Source organism: Microtus pennsylvanicus, chromosome 1 (genome assembly GCF_037038515.1).
Source record: "Microtus pennsylvanicus isolate mMicPen1 chromosome 1, mMicPen1.hap1, whole genome shotgun sequence".
NCBI classification, from domain to species: domain Eukaryota; kingdom Metazoa; phylum Chordata; class Mammalia; order Rodentia; family Cricetidae; genus Microtus; species Microtus pennsylvanicus.
In genome coordinates, this window is record NC_134579.1 from 123,944,675 (window position 1) to 123,962,764 (window position 18,090).

The window sequence follows — 18,090 nt, forward strand, 5'->3', positions numbered from 1 at the left end:
GTAATAGGTGATTAACTACTAAACTGAACTTTTATTATCCTACATAGTTGGTAATAATAACTTCCAAGGACTAGAAATTTGCATTACTTTTTGAAATGAGCTGTATAAGTACAATACATTGCAAGAGTAGAAATGTATGTACAGAATGTTCTAACAAAATTAATCTCAAATTTGTATCAATATACAAAATTTGTATACAATATACAAAAGTCCAATCCAATGTAAAACATTTAAAACTAGTAGCTGTTGTGGGATCTCCTTCCGCTCCTTCAGCCAATAGCCGTTGAGATACCAGCCCATTGGGGTGTGGTCTCTCTCCCTTTAAAAAAGCTGAGACTTCCTGTTGTAATTAGGAGCAGCGGGGCTGCGTCCCCGGCACCCAGCCGCCCCCACAGCTAGCTTTACCTGAAATAATTACACGGAAACTGTATTCTTTTAAACACCGCTTGGCCCATTTCTATCTAGCCTCTTCTAGGCTAGCTCTCACACCTGGACTAGCCCATTTCTAATAATCTGCTGTAGCCCACGAGCTGGCTTACCAGGAACGATCTTAACCTGTGTCTGTCTGGAGTGGAAGAATCATGGCGACTCCCTGACTCAGCTTCTTTCTCCCAGCCTTCTGTTCTGTTTTCTCCACCCACCTAAGGGTGGGCCTATCAAATGGGCCTAGCAGTTTCTTTATTGCTTAACCAATGAAATCAACAGATTGATATATGACACTCCCACATCAACTTCCCTCTCCTCTCTCTCTCTTGCTTCCTGCTCCACTTCTGGTGACTAGACTCCCTTCCTGATTGTGCAGAAGGCTGTTGTCTGGGACTGTGATCTGTAAGTTTTTTCCCCTTTAAATAAATAACCATTCTATTAATCATAATTCCAAACTGGTGTGGGATTGTTTGTGATTTACGCCTTCAAGTAGCTTCTTTTTTAAAAATAGATTCAGTAATCTACCTTTTAATCATACCATATCTCTATCCTCCCTCTTTCTTTTCAGAGTAGAGGCAATTATCTACCCTATCATATATGTATTCCCCCCGCTTTTTTTCAAAACAAGAATCTTAAATCTAATCTCAGTTGCTTAGCTTTTTTCCATGACCATTACCAATAACAACTTGTAACCAATCCCCCTAAACAATGACAAATACACCTAACCCAATGAATGACCAAAAACTACCCACTCTACCTCTTGGGAATGTGGGCGTCATGTTCTTAAATTTGTTTCCTGTTGTCTGGGGGTGATAGCATCTTTAGGGGATCCTTAAAAAGAAAAAGTAGGTTAGTTGTTAAGTCCTGGGAGAGGTAGTCGTATCATTTGTTATCCAGTCTCTGTGTAATGGGAAAGTACATAACTTGTCTCAAGTCCTGGCTAGCATAGTCTGGGAGGCTGCATCATCTCAGGTAGCAACCTCAAACTTGTTCTGAGCAGTTTGTAGTCTAAAGATGATGTTCAGGTGATGTTTCTCAGCTTAGTGGTGTTATCATAGCCCTGATATAATCATCATTGTGGGATCCCATCTTTTTTTTCTCGAGACTTCAGAGACTTCATTAGGTCAGATTATTGTTTCCTTGGTAATTTTTTTCCAGATAGTTATCCTTTCTACCTTGGATTTTTATTTTTCCAAAGGTCTTTAAATTCCTCAAAATGGTTTTTATTTTCCTGGAAAGACAAAAACAAAACCTGCCCCAACCCTACCTAACCTTAGAGAACTTCCCTTTTGGCAAATTATATCTAAATCAGATGAAAAGTATTTGTTAGTCTTATAAATTAGTTTAGCTTGAATGATCACACTGGTTGACTCTTCTAATTAAGAGTCTCTCTTGTTCTGATTTCTCCTGAAATTTTTCTTTTATTTTCTAAAGCTGTTCTATCATCCAGAGCAGTATGGTTTTTTACAATAGGTGCTGGGTTCTTTAATTGCTCTGGGAGGAGTTTCCTCCACAATGGCAGGAAATGACTGAAGCAGATTTGGCATGGGGGCCTGCGAGAAGCCCCTCACGGAGTTTCCCAAGGGATACCTTGAATGTCCCTCTTTGCCATACCTTCTGCATAATCTAGAAGGGAGGGGTGTTCTTTTTGGATTATTCTTAGAAAAATATTGTTTCTGGGAATGCCATGAACATGTGACCTTGTTTGCCACAATTGAAACACTTGACATTTGGGGTTTTCTTCAAACCTCTGGAAATCACCTTTCCTATCCAAGTATCATCATGGTCATGAGATTCAATATTAATTATATCTCAGATCCATTCATCCAAAGGTGCTGACTGTGTCTTTAAAGGCCTAATCATCCTTTTGCATTGAGAATTAGTATTTTCAAAAGCCAGAGATTCAATTATTATTTGTCTAGCTTCTGAACTTGGTATCGTTCTATTTACTATTGATGTCAATCTTTGTAAAAAAAAAAAATCATGAAAGTTTCCTTCATGCCCTGTGTGACTTTAGTAAATGACTCAATCTTCTTTCCTACTTCTTCAGTTCTGTCCCAAGCATTCAAAGCTGCTGCACAGCATAAAGCCAGGTGAGGCATGAATAATAACATCCCAGAAACAGATATAGGGGCCAAATCTGAAGATCAGAGAAGCAGAGCAGTAAGCCACTAGAGAGACCTTTTATCTCTACCAATGCTCAGGCTGAAGGGGCGATCCTCAGACTTCCTAGACTGCCCTGTGTCTATACCAAACTTCAGACTCCACATCCAGTGAGCTTCTGTCCCTTCCCCCTTTTCCCAGCCATATTGCCCCTGTCTCCACCTCCCTAGTGACTCCAAAACACCACCTGAATCTGTTTCTGGATCTATTTTGTGTAGCCAAGGGTAGCCTTGAACTCACAGAGATCCATCTGCCTCCGTCTCTAGAGTCCTAGGATTAAAGGTGTGTGCCACCCCTAGCCTCTAATGACTTAGCTTTGCACTCTGATCTTCAGGCAAGCTTTATTTATTAAAATAAAAATAAAATATCAATACACTTCCCCTTTTTTCGAAATTTAAAAAGAAGGCTATAAATATAATATAAGAAAATTTATATCTAATAAGTACATTAGCTATATATGATATATATAGGCAATAAGTACATCAACAATGTCTAGTCCATTTGCATTTGACAAATTCAGAGAAAACACTCCATTATTTATCCTATCTTGGGTGAGTCCAAATCTTGTACCTAATTCACTTTCTGTCGTAATTTGCATTACCATCCAGAACTATCTTCTGATATCTCTCAATTTTTTTACCCCTCTTTAGTGAGTTTCTTATCTGTGTCTGGTAAACAAGGGAAGCTATAACTATCTAGTCTTCAACTCCCTCAGAGACCCAGGAAGGAAATAATATTAGCTGAGTAAACAGAAAGTGCAAACAAACAACTTCCAAAAAATGTGAGCAATGACAGAAACCGCTGGCTGCCTGGGCAGTCACCCAAAGTTCCTCTGCAGTGTTGGGGCGTCCATCTTTGGTCTATGGGCCTAGAATATTTGACAGACTTTTCTGTGAAGCAGGATATTCTGAAAGTATGTCTTTTTTGTCTTGACAATGCTTGGTGGTCACTTTGTTTTGTCAGAATACTATCAGAAGTTAAGGCAAGGGCACTTTCTTACCCAGTGGCTTATTTTTGCCACAAAAAAGGTAAACTCCATGTGGAGTTTCTTCTATGCCCATCATCTTCTCTGAAGTATATCTGTGCTGCTAGGAGCAGACATGTCTCATTGTCATAAAAAAGCCTATGTTATTTAAACATCTTAAATTCCATATTTTCCAGATCTCTGAAGTATTTGAAAATGACCTTTCTATCTAAAATATATTTGTTTGACCTTGAAAATATACCTAATGTGACTAAACGTTCAATTGTAGTAGGTGATTAACTACTAACTTGCATTTTCTTATTATCCTAAACAATAGCAATGATAATTTTCAAGGGCTAGAAATTTACAGTACATTGTTAAGTGAAGTGTATAGATACAATACCTTAAACAAGAGTAGAAATGCATTTACAGTATGTTCTAACACAATTAATCTCAAAATTGTATAAATATACAGAATTTGTATACAATATACAAAAGTCCAATCCAATGTAAAACATTTAAAACTAGTAGTTGCTTTTTAAAAGTAGATTCAATAATCTATCTTTTATCTTATCATATGTATATCTTCCCTTCTTTCTTTCTTTCTTTCTTTCTTTCTTTCTTTTTTTTTTTTTGTTGGTTTATTGAGACAGGGTTTCTCTGTGGTTTTGGAGCCTGTCCTGGAACTAGCTCTTGTAGCCCAAGCTGGTCTTGAACTCACAGAGATCCACCCAACTCTGCCTCCCAAGTGCTAGGATTAAAGGCATACATCACCACTGCCCAGCGGCTCGTTAATTCTTTAATATGCTAAGAATCTAGTTGCTCCTGTACCAGCTTTTCTAAAGTATGTAGTTTCTCTGTTGATAAAGACCATTGCTTCACCCATGAAGGTTGGTCTGTGGACCATTTTAAAGGTAGGGATGTTGGTACCTTTGAAAGATAATCAGCTGTTGTGCCCTGTTCTTGTATAACCTGAATGGTCAATGACTGTTCTTTGTAAAACCTTCTAATAACCAAGTATCATCATGGTCATGAGATTCGATATTGACTGTGTCTTGGGTTCATTCCTCCAAAGGTGCTGATCTTGCCTATAAATGTGTAATTATCCTTTTACATTGAGAATTAGCATTTTCAAAAGCCAGATATTCAATTATTATTTGTCTAGCTTCTGAATTTGGTAGCATCCCATTTACTACTGATGTCAATCTTTGTATGAAATTTATGAAAGTTTTTTGGGGGCTCTGTATGACTTTAGTAAATGACTCAATCTTCTTAACTACTTCTTCAGTTCTGTGTAGGGCCCTGGTCTCCCTTATTCCTGTGGTGCATTCGCGGGGACAGTTTATGATCAACTAACTAAGCTTCCTGTGTGTTTCTGTGCTATGCCTGCCCCGCCTGGTGGTTAGCTGCACGGCATTTACTCCATTGTTAATATGGTAATTTCCCACCTGCCTGGGCGGAGATCCTTGTGCTGCAGTCAGGTAGATAAGGACTCCCCCAACGCTGAATAAAGGGCATTCGGCTGATCTCCTTTCGAATGACCCTGGTCTCTCTGTGTCTTCTTTTCAATCTCCAGGCCCTTGCCCGACTCGCGTTAGGTACAGTGGCGCGCGAACTGTACCGAGGGTGTAACACCAAATCGGGTGTTACAGTTCTGTCCCAAGTTTTCAAAGCTGCTGCATGGCATAAAGTCAGGGTGTGGTCATCATATAAGGATTGCCTTTCTATATTAGCATAATCTCCTTCTCCAAGAAGTGAATCTTAGGAGATTTCCAAACCTCTAACCCTACTTCATTGTTCAATGATCTGAGCCTCTTCTTTCCACCAGGTCCTCCATTTTAATTGTGGACCAGGCTCCAATAATGTATAACCAAGTCTCTCCAGTCTTTAGGGATATTTCTATTACAAGTTGACCACGAGTTTAACATCTGCTTCACAACAGGTGAATCGTGCCATAGAAACTATCACTTCCCTGAATCTCCTTATTTCTAACATTGCCACAAAAATCCAGTTAGCTTTTACAGAGCCCTGAGGATATCTATCATTTGGCAATTCCTGGAACTGAATATATTAAGGTTGGTTGTTTGAAAACCTAAGGCTGTTTCTCACTAACCTGACAAATCAATGCTGAAATTGATTCTCCTTTAAATTCTTCTGTCTGGATTTGAATAGCCCTATGATCTGTTTTATTAAGTTTTTCCAAGGCCTGTATCTTGGCACTCATATCAAACAACTTTTTAGAGATAAACCAAGAATTATCAAAGATGATAACATTATATCATGCCCAGTTAAGTTGATATCTCTTCATTTAACTGTTCCATTTTTAAATCATGTATTGTGTAATCATAAAGAGACCTAAGTCCCTTTAATGTAATTGTGTTTCCCATTTTTTATGTCTGTTTATTTTCTTTTTTTATTATTTATTTATTTATTAAAAATTTCTGCCTCCTCCCCGCCACCGCCTCCCATTTCCCTCCTCCTTCCCCCCATCAACTCCCCCTCTCTCGTTAACCCAAAGAGCAGTCAGGGTTCCCTGCCCTGTGGGGAGTCCAAGGACCTCCCACTTCCTTCCAGGTCTAATAAGGCGAACATCCAAACAGCCTAGGCTCCCACAAAGCCAGTACATGCAGTAGGATCAAAACCCAGTGCCATTGTTCTTGAGTTCTCAGCAGTCCTCATTGTCTGCTATGTTCAGCCAGTCTGGCTTTATCCCATGCTTTTTCAGACCCAGGCCAGCTGGCCTTGGTGAGTTCCCGATAGAACATCCCCATTGTCTCAGTGTGTGGGTGCACCCCTCGCGGTCCTGAGTTCCTTGCTCGTGCTCTCTCTCCTTCTGCTCCTGATTTGGACCTTGGGATTTCAGACTGGTGCTCCAATGTGGGTCTCTGTCTCTGTCTCCTTTCATCGCCTGATGAAGGTTAATATTCAGGAGGATGCCTATATGTTTTTCTTTGGGTTCTCCTTATTTAGCTTCTCTAGGATCACTAATTATAGGCTCAATGTCCTTTATTTATGGCTGGAAACCAATTATGAGTTGTGCTTCCCATTTTTTAATGTGGGAAAAAAGTCTTTTTTAAATAATTCCTCCCTTTAAGAACTCCCAGTTTTCTCACCAAATCTGCCTACGATGACCGTGAAGGTGTGAGACAGACTGCTGATGCATAGGACAGCGAAGCCTTATCAGACTTCAAGGCAGCGCCTGGTTTGACAGCGGCCCGAGAAGGAGGTCCAGAGAAAGCCCACCAGGAGAGAAGAAAGAAAAACCTAGACTGGGGGCAGTGAATCTGGCTGTGTGTAGCTCCGGACTATGCCATTGTCTGCAAAACCACAGGCAAACGGCTTTTTTGTAAATTTGTACTTCAAAAGTTGGCCGCCAGGTGTAGCATGAATTCTAATTGACCTTAATAATATAAACCCAGTCAGATATTAGGATTAATGCTGAAGGTCATAAAAACAGAGCCGGCCACTAGAGAGTTCTTTTACCTCTACCTAATCAGACTGCATCCTCAGACTGCATGTGGCTCCACCAAACATCAGACTGCAGCTGAGCTCTTGTCTCCTCCCGCCTTATATTCCTCTCTCTGCCCAGGCGCATCCTTTCTTGTCTCCACCTGAGTGCTGGGATTAAAGGTGTGAGCCACCACTACCTGGCCTTTGTGGCTAACTATTGGCTTAGCTCTGCACTCTGCGTTCAGGCAAGCTTTATTTGTTAGATTACAAACAAATATCACCACATGACTTGGTTAAGGGTGCATGACAAAACTTGATGGTTCAAGGAGGATAAAACCTCAGATTTCCGCAGCATAAGGCTTAGCTATTAATGGCTTAAAAACACCTGCAGTTTGTGGGGTCCTAAGCCTTTTCTCCACAAGCTGGAGTAGTCAGGCCATGGGGGGATGAGAGGAACCTGGTGAGCCTGACACATTGCCGTGCCTGCTGTTGCAGCATCTGAAAACCAATCTGGCTGCATCCCTTGGAGAATTTGGCTATCCTTTTCAAGACGCAGCAGAGACACATCTACCATTCTCACGAATGGGTTTATCCCCAAGGTTACTCCGGGATAACGAGACGGTACTGCTCTCTTGCTGAGGAGTCATGTATCTCGGCATCTGTGCTGAAGTAGATGGAGCATCTGCTTCTCCACCTCAGCTCACGTCCGACGACTGTGACTTCAAACCAGTGCAGTGTCTTTTTATTGGAGAGTTCCTCAGGTTTTTTTTTTTTTGACTCCTCAAGAAATCTGCCCTGCTTGCACATCAACCGTAACTGTTCTTTGCTACTTTTTAAATGCTCTGGCTTTGTTTAATGCTGCTCTAACCTCTATTATCCCTTCATCTCTGCTAACTGTGGCCTTGGTTTCTTCATTTACCCCTGGTACCTTGAGGTGTATTCCAACGCCTATTTAAGGTCTGTTCTCCTTCCTAATGAATTTATTGCTGCACGTTTCCCTTTTCAAATGGCCTTTGCTGCATTCTAGAAGCTCGATGGATGAAATTCCTGTTGTTTTTTGTTGTTTGTTTTGTTTTTCAAGACAGGGTTTCTCCTTGTCACAACCCTGGCTGTCCTAGAACTCACTCTGTAGACAGTCTGGCCTCAAATTCATAGAGATCTACTTGCCTCTGCCTCCTGAATACTGGGAATTAAAGGTTTGTGCCATCACCACCCAGAGATATTCCTGCTTTCATTTATCTCAAGCTGTTACCTTTTCCTTTTGATTTCTCCTTTGTTCCAGCCCAGCCTATGGAGATAAAGAGGCCAGAGGATTGATGGGGTTTGATATAAAGGGAACAGGGCTTCATACATTTTGGAATATTTTAAGTTTCTATATAGGAAACGAGTGGGATTCTGGGAAACTCGGAATGAGATTTCAAGCCATCTCAGATATTCTGGGCGTTCAGATGCAAGTTCTAAACTAGAGCCACGAAGCTGCTTTGTGGGCATAGAGCTCAGATCAGTCACTGTCAGAGATGGCGGTTCAGGAGCGCCCCTCGCTCTGTTGCACCGCCCATCACGGCCAGAAGGGGCGTTAGAGAACAGAATTTAGAAAATGCAAACTCTGACTCGCACAGGTGGGCGTGGCCTCCCGCCCTTCTGGACCTGGTTGGCCAGGCAGGGCACGGGAGCGGGGCTGAGCACTTAACCTCACTCTCGGTGCTCTCTTCCGAGCTGACTTGTCATGGACTTTGGCGAAGTGAGTCTCAGCCTTAACCTGGTGAACACCAAGCAGTTTCTGTGCGGACATGATTCCCCTCACTCTAAGGTCCTTGGTGGCAGAGTGAATGCCTGGAAAATGTCCTGTCCTGTGTGGGGGTGGGAAGGCGGGGCGGGGTGTGGAGTTGGGGTGCACTTGGCATTCCTGGCCCAGCCCCAGAGGAATCGCTAGGACCTCTCAGGGATTTCACAGCCTCCTGCAGCCCCCAGAATTCCCCAGACGAGGAATCATTTGCTTTGGGAGTTTGTAAGAAAATTATGTTCACGTTGGGCAAATAGTGTGTGCGACCTTTCACCCGGTAAATGGGCTGATCATTTATGCAATACTGAGATCTTGGAAGGTGCAGGCATTGCTTTGTGTTTTATTGATCAATGTCAAGACAAGTGGCCACGAAAAGCAAATGTTTTGTAACTAGATTCGTTTGTGTGCGTTCTATTAGTTTTAAAAAATCTCTACAAGCCACCAAAATAGTTGTTTAAGGGTAACAAGCAAACAAATGTACACTCCACTTATTTGGTAGTGATCTATTTATTTGGGATAGATCGCTACGTAGGGGCTAGAAGTAAGACGGGTCACTAGGGGATGGGGGAACAGCTGCATTACTTTCTAAAGGACATGGAGTTTCTGTTTGAGATGATGAAATAGTTCTAAAAAATGAGCCACATGTGTGGATGCACCTAATACTTCTGAATTATATTTAAAAGTAGCTAAAATGATTCATTTTACAGTATGGATTGTCACCATAATAACAAAAGTGAGATTAGCAGCTGAAGTGATTTTAAGATTGTGTAAAAAGTGCTGAGAGATGGCTCGGTAGTTAAGAGCACTGGCTGCTCTTGCAGAGGACCTGGGTTCAGTTCCCAGCACCCACATGGCGGCTCACAGCTGCCTGCAACTCCCGTTCCAGAGGAACAGACACCTTCTAGCCTTCGTCAGCACCAGACACCCATGCAGTGCACACACATACATGGAAGCAAAACACACATGTACATAAAATAAAATAAACCTTAAAGATGATTGTAGAGGCGCACACTTTTGATCCCAGCACTCAGGAGACAGAGGCAGGTGGGTCGCTATGAATTTTAGGCCAGCCTGGTCTAGAGTTCTGGGACAGGTCTATTTAGAGCTACCCTCATTTCAACAATAACAGCAACAAACAAGTATTCATCAAGAGCTGGGCTGGCTGGAAGGAGGCCTAACTCAGGTCACGCACTAAATCCTAAACTCGTCTTTGCAGCCAGAGAGAGGGAAGATGCCTATTGACGACTGGATAGTGTGTGTGCTCCTGGAACGAGGACTCCAGAACCCCACGGGTAGGCAGAGAGAAGTGCTTCCATCTGTTCACCAACGATAACCCAAAAAGGAACAAATCCCGGACAGCCAAAACCAGCCCGTGTCCACCGTCATCGTACATCTGAATTTCAAAATAGATAACAAGTGTGATAGTCCATAAGATATTTGTGATGTACTTTAACACTTTTTTTAGTATAAAGCACAATGGTTTCGGGGCTAGAGACCTCAAGGTCTCAGCAGATCTGTCACAAGACCTGGGCACTCCAAGGGCTGCAGTATGTACAGCACCCTCTAGTGGCCGCCACAGACACTGCAGGTATATAGCATGCATTCATACATACACATACATGCGCACACATACATGCACCCACACATATTTATGAATAAAATTAAGGATGCTGTATAGATGACTCAGTGGCTAAAAGCACTGGCTACTCTTAGAGGACCCAGGTTCACTTCCAACATTCACTTGGTGGCTAACAATCATCTATAGCTCCAATTCCAGAGTATCCAGCATCCCTGTGAGCACTGCAGGTAGGTGGCATTCAGAGATACATGCATGCAAAATTTCCATATACTTTAAGTGAAAATAATCCAGGTATTGGTGTTGCACACACCTTTAATCCCAACTCCCGGGGGCATAGGCAGGCAGATCAGTGAGTTCAGGGTCAGCCTGGTCTACCAAGTGAGTTCTAGGACAGTCAGGGCTACACAGAGAAACCCTATTTCGAACACAAACAAATAAACAAAATATTTTTAAAAAGTAAATCTCAAAATTTTCTTCTTAAAAACACTTTTTATTATGATACTTTATACATATATCACATACATCGTACATATTTAGTTCTCTCCACTATTAAGAATATACGTAACCAGATACTATTTCTTATCTGAAATTAAATTTTAGCTGAGTGTCCTGCAACCCCAATAGAATTTTCAGTCCAGTTACACAGACAAGATGCTCTCAGATATGCAATCTGGTGATCCACTGTCATCATTCCTGTGGTCTGGCGATCCACTGGCATCGTTCCTGTGGTCTGGCGATCCACTGGCATCGTTCCTGTGGTCTGATGATCCACTGGCATCGTTCCTGTGATCCAGCGATCCACCGGCATCATTCCGGTGATTCACTGGCACTGTCCCTGTGGTCTGGTGATCCACTGGCATTGTTCCTGTGATCTGGTGATCCACTGGCATCGTTCCTGTGATCCAGTGATCCACTGGCATAGCTCCTGTGGTCTGGTGATCCACTGGCACCATCCATGTGGTCTGGCGATCCACTGGCATCGTTCCTGTGGCCTGGTGATCCACTGGCATCGTTCCTGTGGTCTGGTGATCCACTGGCATTGTTCCTGTGGTCTGGTGATCCACTGGCATCATCCCTGTGGTCTGGTGGTCCACTGGCATCGTTCCTGTGATCCGGTGATCCACTGGCACCATCCCTGTGGTCCGGTGATCCACTGGCATTTTTCCTGTGATCTGGTGATCCACTGGCATCGTTCCTGTGATCCGATGATCCACTGGCATAGCTCCTGTGATCTGGTGATCCACTGGCATTGTTCCTGTGGTCTGGTGATCCATTCACATCATTTAACTTTTTAAGAATGTGATCTAAAGTTCTGAAGAAAAGTTGTCTAATAAAGGCTGTGTGGAGGGTTCCTGTTTCATGTCAGCATGGCGACTGAGGAGTGCTACAGTGAGGTAAGACTGCAGAAGGGAGGACCTGAGAATTCAGATGTTTCCTTTCTACTTCAACTGAATGGAAAGTCTACTCAGAGGCTGCTTGTTCATTCCTAGCTGCCCAGACCCGAAATCACACAGAAACCATATTAACTACAAGGCTGCTTGGCCAATGACTCTAGCGTATTCCACCCCCGCCCCCGTCTAGTTTCCACGGCAACCACGCGAGCCGACTACGCTGGCCGCGGAAAGGGCGCGCCTAGAGGCGGGGCTTGAGGCGGAAGCCGCGTCCGCACGCGCGGTGCGGAGCAGGCTGCAGAGATGTTGCTTGCGGGATGGTTGTGGCTGTGTGCTGCGCTCTGCAGCCTCCTCCTGGGGCAGGCCGAGGCCCCGAACCCCGGGGTGCCGCCGGAGCGGAGCCGGCCCTACGCGGTGCTGCGTGGGCAGAACCTGGGTGAGCGGAGCGGGGCGGGGCGGAGCGGGATGCGCGTTTGCTGCCAGAGCAAACAGCACCCGGGCTTGGGAGCGGGCGGCGCGGGAGCTGTCCCTGACGTCTGGTGCTCACAGAGCCAGTTTTCCTGCTGTCAGCCCAAGCTTGGGAGCCAGCTCTCTTGCCCTATGTGCTGGTGGCACCTGCTGAAATTAGAAGCTGGAGACCTGGGTTTGTGCCTTCATGTCCGACTCTATGGATTCAAGCTGGGCAGTAGGGCTAAATCTGCATCCATCCCTCTTCCTGCCAGATAGGCCCTTTCTCAGCGATGGCGTTTGTAATGGACGTTTTAGCATTCCCTACACACCAGGTGCTGTGCTCAGGACTTGCATGTATTTGGGGAGCTTCATTGTAAGCCAATGAAAAAGTAGGGCTTTTAAATCCTGTTTAACAGAAAAGGAAAATGAAGCCGAAAGGTAAAGTTATGTTACTCAGGGATACCCGGGTTTGGCGTGGTGAATGCCAATACTTGAATCTGGGATTTGTGGGAGCTTGAAGCAACTTTGGGGAGTATCCATCACATAATGCATGGCCTTGAAAGGAGCTCTGGTTCTTGACACTGGGCAAACCAGATGTGTCCGTCTCACCTCCACGCTCCCTCCCCACCTGATACCGTTCTGGGCTGTCTTTCTATGGCTTGTTTTCTCCCACGTTTTGACCACTTACTTTGTACCTATCTAACAGTCCGCTAAGTAGTTTTCAGAGATTTTCAGCCTAATCCTTTAGACTTGGGTTTGTCAGCCTGGATACAACTGACACCTTAGATCACATGATTCCTTTTTAGCTGCGGGGCGGGGGAGAGGCTGTCCTGAGCATAGGATGTTCATGAGCCCCCATCCTTTATCCTCTGGATGCAGTCACACCCGCCACTTGCAGTCTACATAATCACAATGTTTCCAGTCCTAACCCTTTGGGTTAAGACCCCTACTGAAGAACAGCAAGCTGAGGATGCTCCCAAACTGTCTTAGCTGTAGTAGTCGTAGTAATCATCATCATCAACTACAGAAAGCGTGTTAGGAAAGTTTACGCTGTGGTATTGCAACATCAAGCAGGTAATGTGTCTGCACTGGATGCCTTGAGGCAGTCTGCTTAGTAATCATGCATATATCTAGAGTCTGGAACAAAGTAGAAAGAATTGTCCTTTACCACCTGGAGTTCAAGAAATGCGGCCCTAGGCAGTTGAGGGCAGTGGGAATTTTATCGCTGATTTCATGAACAAGGACACGGAAGTTGGGGGCCTTTAGTAAGATGCATAGCCTAGGAAGTACATTGGAACCCAGGCAGTCTGACCTCAAACCCCGAACTCTTCACTGCCATGAGTGCTGCCTGTCTTGGCCATAAGGGAAGTGTTCAACTATATGCACTTACTATAGCCCAGTACTTTATTGAGCACTGCTTGAAGGTAATCCATAGTTAAGCTTAAAGAAATCCTTTTCATTGGGTTTTCATTTGTCCCACTTTATTGATGCAGAACATGATTCTCAGTGATGGGAAGTGACCATGGGATGGAGTTGTCTTTTACAGTCAGGTGGTGGTGGCGTACACCTATAGTCCCAGCACTTGGGAGGCAGAGGCAGGGGGATAACTGTGAGCCCAAGGCCAGCCTGGTCTACAGAGTGAGATCCAGGACAGCCAGGTCCATACAGAGAGACCCTATCTTGAAGAACAACAGCAACAACAGAAAGTCTTTTAAGGTTGTTTTTGAAACCCGTCTGGTTACTGATGTGCCCTGCAAGAGAGGTGGGTACAAGGATGAAGAATAGAGGGGCTTATCAAGTTCCAAATGGATATTAATTCAAATAATATTGATACCTAGCATATGGTTTTAATTAAGCTTTTTCCTTTGTTTGGATTTTTTTTTTCGAGACAGGGTTCCTCCGTAGCTTTTTTGGTTCCTGTCCTGGAACTAACTCTTCTAGACCAGGCTGGCCTCGAACTCACAGAGATCCGCCTGCCTCTGCCTCCCGAGTGCTGGGATTAAAGGCGTGCGCCACCACTTTGTTTGGATTTTAAGTCTGGTGTGGTGTGTGTTCATTTGTGTATCCAGTGAGGCCAGAAGTGGATATCAGATCCCTGGAGCTAGAGCTATGGGTATGTGCTGGGTCCAGTAACACAATCTTGGTCTTAAACAAGCTGAATGCCATGTCTCCAGATAGCCCAGGTCAACTAAATACCTGGCCAAATTGTCAAAAGTCTTTAATTTCCAGTTTCCTAAAGTTATGAGTACAGCTGGAATTTTTTCTCTTGCTCCATTCAAACCATTTCCGTACATTCTAGAACGGTCTTTAAAATTAAAGGGAAAGAAATCTGCTTCTTAAAATAGAAGCAAAAGAGAGATAGATGCTCGGCAGTAATTCCTGGCTGCACCGCAGGGGGGCTGAGCTTGGCTATCCAGCACCAATAAAGATCTCAGAACCACACCTGGCCTTCTAGAGTAGTGACAAGCTCTCAAAACTACATCTGGCCTTCTGGAGTAGTGACATGCTCTCAAAACCACATCTGGACTTTTGCAGTTGTGAAATGCTCTCTTTGTCATTTTTCCTATCCTTTCTCCCCCTTACCCACCAAGAGGCTAAGAGGATGTTACGGGATAGAGGTGGGGCAGGGCACAGATGTTCTGAAATGACCGTCTTGAAAGTAGGCAGGTCTAGGCTTCTCAGAGGAACTGGACTGGCGCCTGGCGCGGGCCCACAAACTTGGAACTAAGCATTTATAAATGTGCCTTTGCTTATCAAAGGTCACAGCGCTTTGAATGCCGCAGAAGACCGCTGCGGCTGAGCAAAGCAAGTGGCTTATATTTGTAGCTTAAAGCCCCGGGCTGCCAGGCCGAGTCCCCTTGTAGGCCCCACTCCTTCCCTGAGCACCCTGAATGTTTTAGACATGAACTGTATCTCAAAAACAGCTGGCGGCTGGAGAGAGAGCGCAGCAGTTAAGAGCACCAGCTGCTCTTGCAGAGGTCCTGGGTTTGACTCCCAGCATCCACATGCCACTTCAAACTTCTGTAACTCTAATCCCAGGGAATGTGCCCCCCCAAGGGGGGCCTCTCTCACTGTCCTGTACCTGTGGGGTGACTTGAAGAAGTGCCTGGCTAGTTCTGCCACCCGGCGCAGTAAGTACTCTTGGGTCAAGTAGCAATTGAAAAAGCACTGTCTTCCTAATGAAATCATGGAGCCTGGAGCTCCCACAAGGTAACCTGTTTTCCCTTTGCAGTGCTGATGGGAACCATTTTTAGCATCCTGCTGGTGACCATCATCCTTATGGCATTTTGTGTCTACAAGCCCATTCGTCGTCGGTGACAGCCACAGAAGATCACCCGGCTTCAAGTCTGGGACAGCATGAGTTGCGCTGCATGTGAGCCCCTGGAGATGATGGAATCAGAACTTGTAGGAAGTGCCCACCGATCTGGGGGGCTTAGAAAAGCAACTAGCATTAATTGTTTCCTAGCCTCAGTATTGGCTGCCGAGTCGGCATCTTGGTGCTTTTGTTTGGCTGTGCTGGCTAAAAGTAAAGGCTGAAGCTCCAAGGCTCCTCTAAAGACATGTCCTTTGCCAAGTGTCCAGAAGAGCTGCGCTGGAGAGCACTAATCACTAATGCTTGAAATAAGGAAGAGGAAGACTCAACATGTAGACACCCCCCACTTTCAACCATTCTGTCTTGGTGTGTTACATGGGGGCCAGTAAGATAGCTCAGAAGATAGAGGGACTTGCAGCCAAGCCTGATAACCTGAGTTTGATTCTTGGAACTCATCTGGTGGAAGGAGAGAACTGACTCCCATGGCTTGTTCTTTGACCTCCACACACGAATAAGTAAATATAAAAACAAAGACGACGTTTCCTTTCTACTGAGGTGCCCTAGGATACCCTGGTTGAAAAGCCAGTGTTCACTGTGGAGAACTTAGGCCATCATTCCTTGCCTTCATTGGCGCTGGACTTGAATGGCCACAATTGGGCCGGAATTGTATCCTAGGTCTGTAGTCACATGCTCCCCTGGCCTGTTGGAAGAATAACTCCACCTGACTCAGACAGATTGATGTCCCTCACCCGAGGCCTAAAGCTTTTGTAACTTTCCAGATGGGATCATGAGACTTAGCTCTCCCTCTTCTCCTGGTGTAGAGGAGTCAGCTATATGTCCACTGTGCAGGCTGCTGTCTGCAGGACTCTCGGCGTTTCTAGTGCTGCTACTGAACTTGAGTTCTCCTACTGATACTTCTCATAGTCATAGAAGGTCGTTAGTATTTATTCTGCTAGATTTAATTTTGTCAGAATTGTTGCAATGCTTAGTCTTGTGTTCCCACAAGCACAGCACTGGTCTTTGTTTTATTGTCTAACAACCTGTGCTCGATGTGAATTCACTGAGGAGGAGCACTATAACTGTTGGGGTCTTGTCTGTAAACTTGTAACACTGAGCCATTAAAATATCAACATTAAAGAGGAATCCTGTCTGCTGTTTTATTCATCATTATGTTTCCAAGTGTTTAAAATGCTGGGTGGGGCTATGTTGATGGCTCAGTGGTGAGGAGCACTTGTTGCTTCTGTAGAGAATTAGGTTTGGTTCCCTGCACACAGATGGTGGCTCACAGCTACCTGTAACTCCAGTTCCAGGGACTCTTGATGCCCTCTGCTGACCACAGGTAGACACGGAGCATGTGTTCCGTGAACAGACATCACAAGGCAACCTGCTCATATAATCTTTTTGAAAACTTCAGTGTAGGTGTGTGTGGTGTGCGTTTGAATCTGGCCTCACTTATTTAAAGTAGACCTGTGTAGTGGAATTTAAACTAGCATGTGAAATAAATAGTAAGGCTGAGCCAGACTCACATTGGGCTGGGACAGCGTCCCACACTTTTGTTCAAGGCCGACTATAAGGAGCTACCCTTCTCCAGAGCCTGTTTCTTTACCAGCAGTAACACTGGCACCCTGAAGCCGGGGTGATGGAAAACACTAAAATGTAGGAGACATGGCCACACACAGTCAGGCTGCTCTCCCCAGGAGTTCCAGGTATTGCCCTGACAGATGAGAAATATGTGGGCACTGAGATTGTGTCCCAAGAGGGCATGTCCAACCCCACTTCATGAACAACCTGTTTTGATATACCACTGTAATTTTTGTTGTCATTTTAAAAGGAAAGAGTAAAATCTTACCAGACCCATAGTCCTTGCTATTGTTTTTTGCTTGGTAATAATCATGTGGACATGGATGAGTCCAGGACAAAGAACTGGACCAGATACTTGGTTGGAAACAGAAATTGTGGGGATGGAGAGATGGTTTAGCAATTAAGAGCATGGGTTTCTTTTCCAGTGGACCTGAATTGACTCCCTGCATCTACATGAGGCAGCTCACAACCACCCCTACTGCAGTTCCAGGGAGCCCCTGGCTTCTGAGGGCGCCAGCACTCAGAAGGCAGCAGTAGATGGGTCTCTCGCCAACCAGGGCTCCACAGATGGATCCTATCTCAGATAAACAGCTTATGAAAGGGAACACAAGGCTGCAAGGTGTGACGGGCATCTGAACACATGAGCACTCCAAAGCACACAGGCTCATCTCCCGGTGCTGCTGGAGGTCTGGGGGCTCTGGAACACTAGTCGCATAGCTTCTAGTTGGACTCAGTCTTTAAACCACACCTATTTCTAGACTTGGGGCTAGGCAGCCATTACTTACTGTCCCATGGTCACTTAAAATCTCTAGTCCAGTCCATCTCCCTTGATGTCACCATGGTCAGGAGGCGCCCAAGGCCAAGCTGCTGCCTATGTGTTCCCGTCACTATTCAACACTTCACTGTGTTGTGTAACAAGACTGGAACAGACCCTCAGAAACCTGTACTCATGGGCTGGAGAGATGGCTCAGTGGTTAAGAGCTTTGCCTG

The 18,090-nt window shown here is 44.7% G+C and overlaps 1 protein-coding gene across 1 annotated transcript; it reads left to right on the top strand.

The window, feature by feature from the left end:
• The first annotated feature begins 12,004 nt into the window (after positions 1-12,004).
• Positions 12,005-16,662, top strand: C1H12orf76 (chromosome 1 C12orf76 homolog). Its single transcript, XM_075982619.1, has 2 exons — positions 12,005-12,192; positions 15,439-16,662. The coding sequence occupies exons 1-2, from the start codon at positions 12,060-12,062 to the stop codon at positions 15,522-15,524; spliced, it is 219 nt and encodes a 72-aa protein (XP_075838734.1). The 5' UTR covers positions 12,005-12,059; the 3' UTR covers positions 15,525-16,662.
• Positions 16,663-18,090: the final 1,428 nt, after the last annotated feature.

Excerpts from the sequence above, each read along its gene's own strand:
- C1H12orf76 (XM_075982619.1), top strand. The coding sequence starts at position 12,060 with ATGTTGCTTGCGGGATGGTTGTGGCTGTGTGCTGCGCTCTGCAGCCTC. Across the intron at positions 12,193-15,438 it reads GCTGCGTGGGCAGAACCTGG|TGCTGATGGGAACCATTTTT; the intron begins GTGAGCGGAGCG and ends TTCCCTTTGCAG.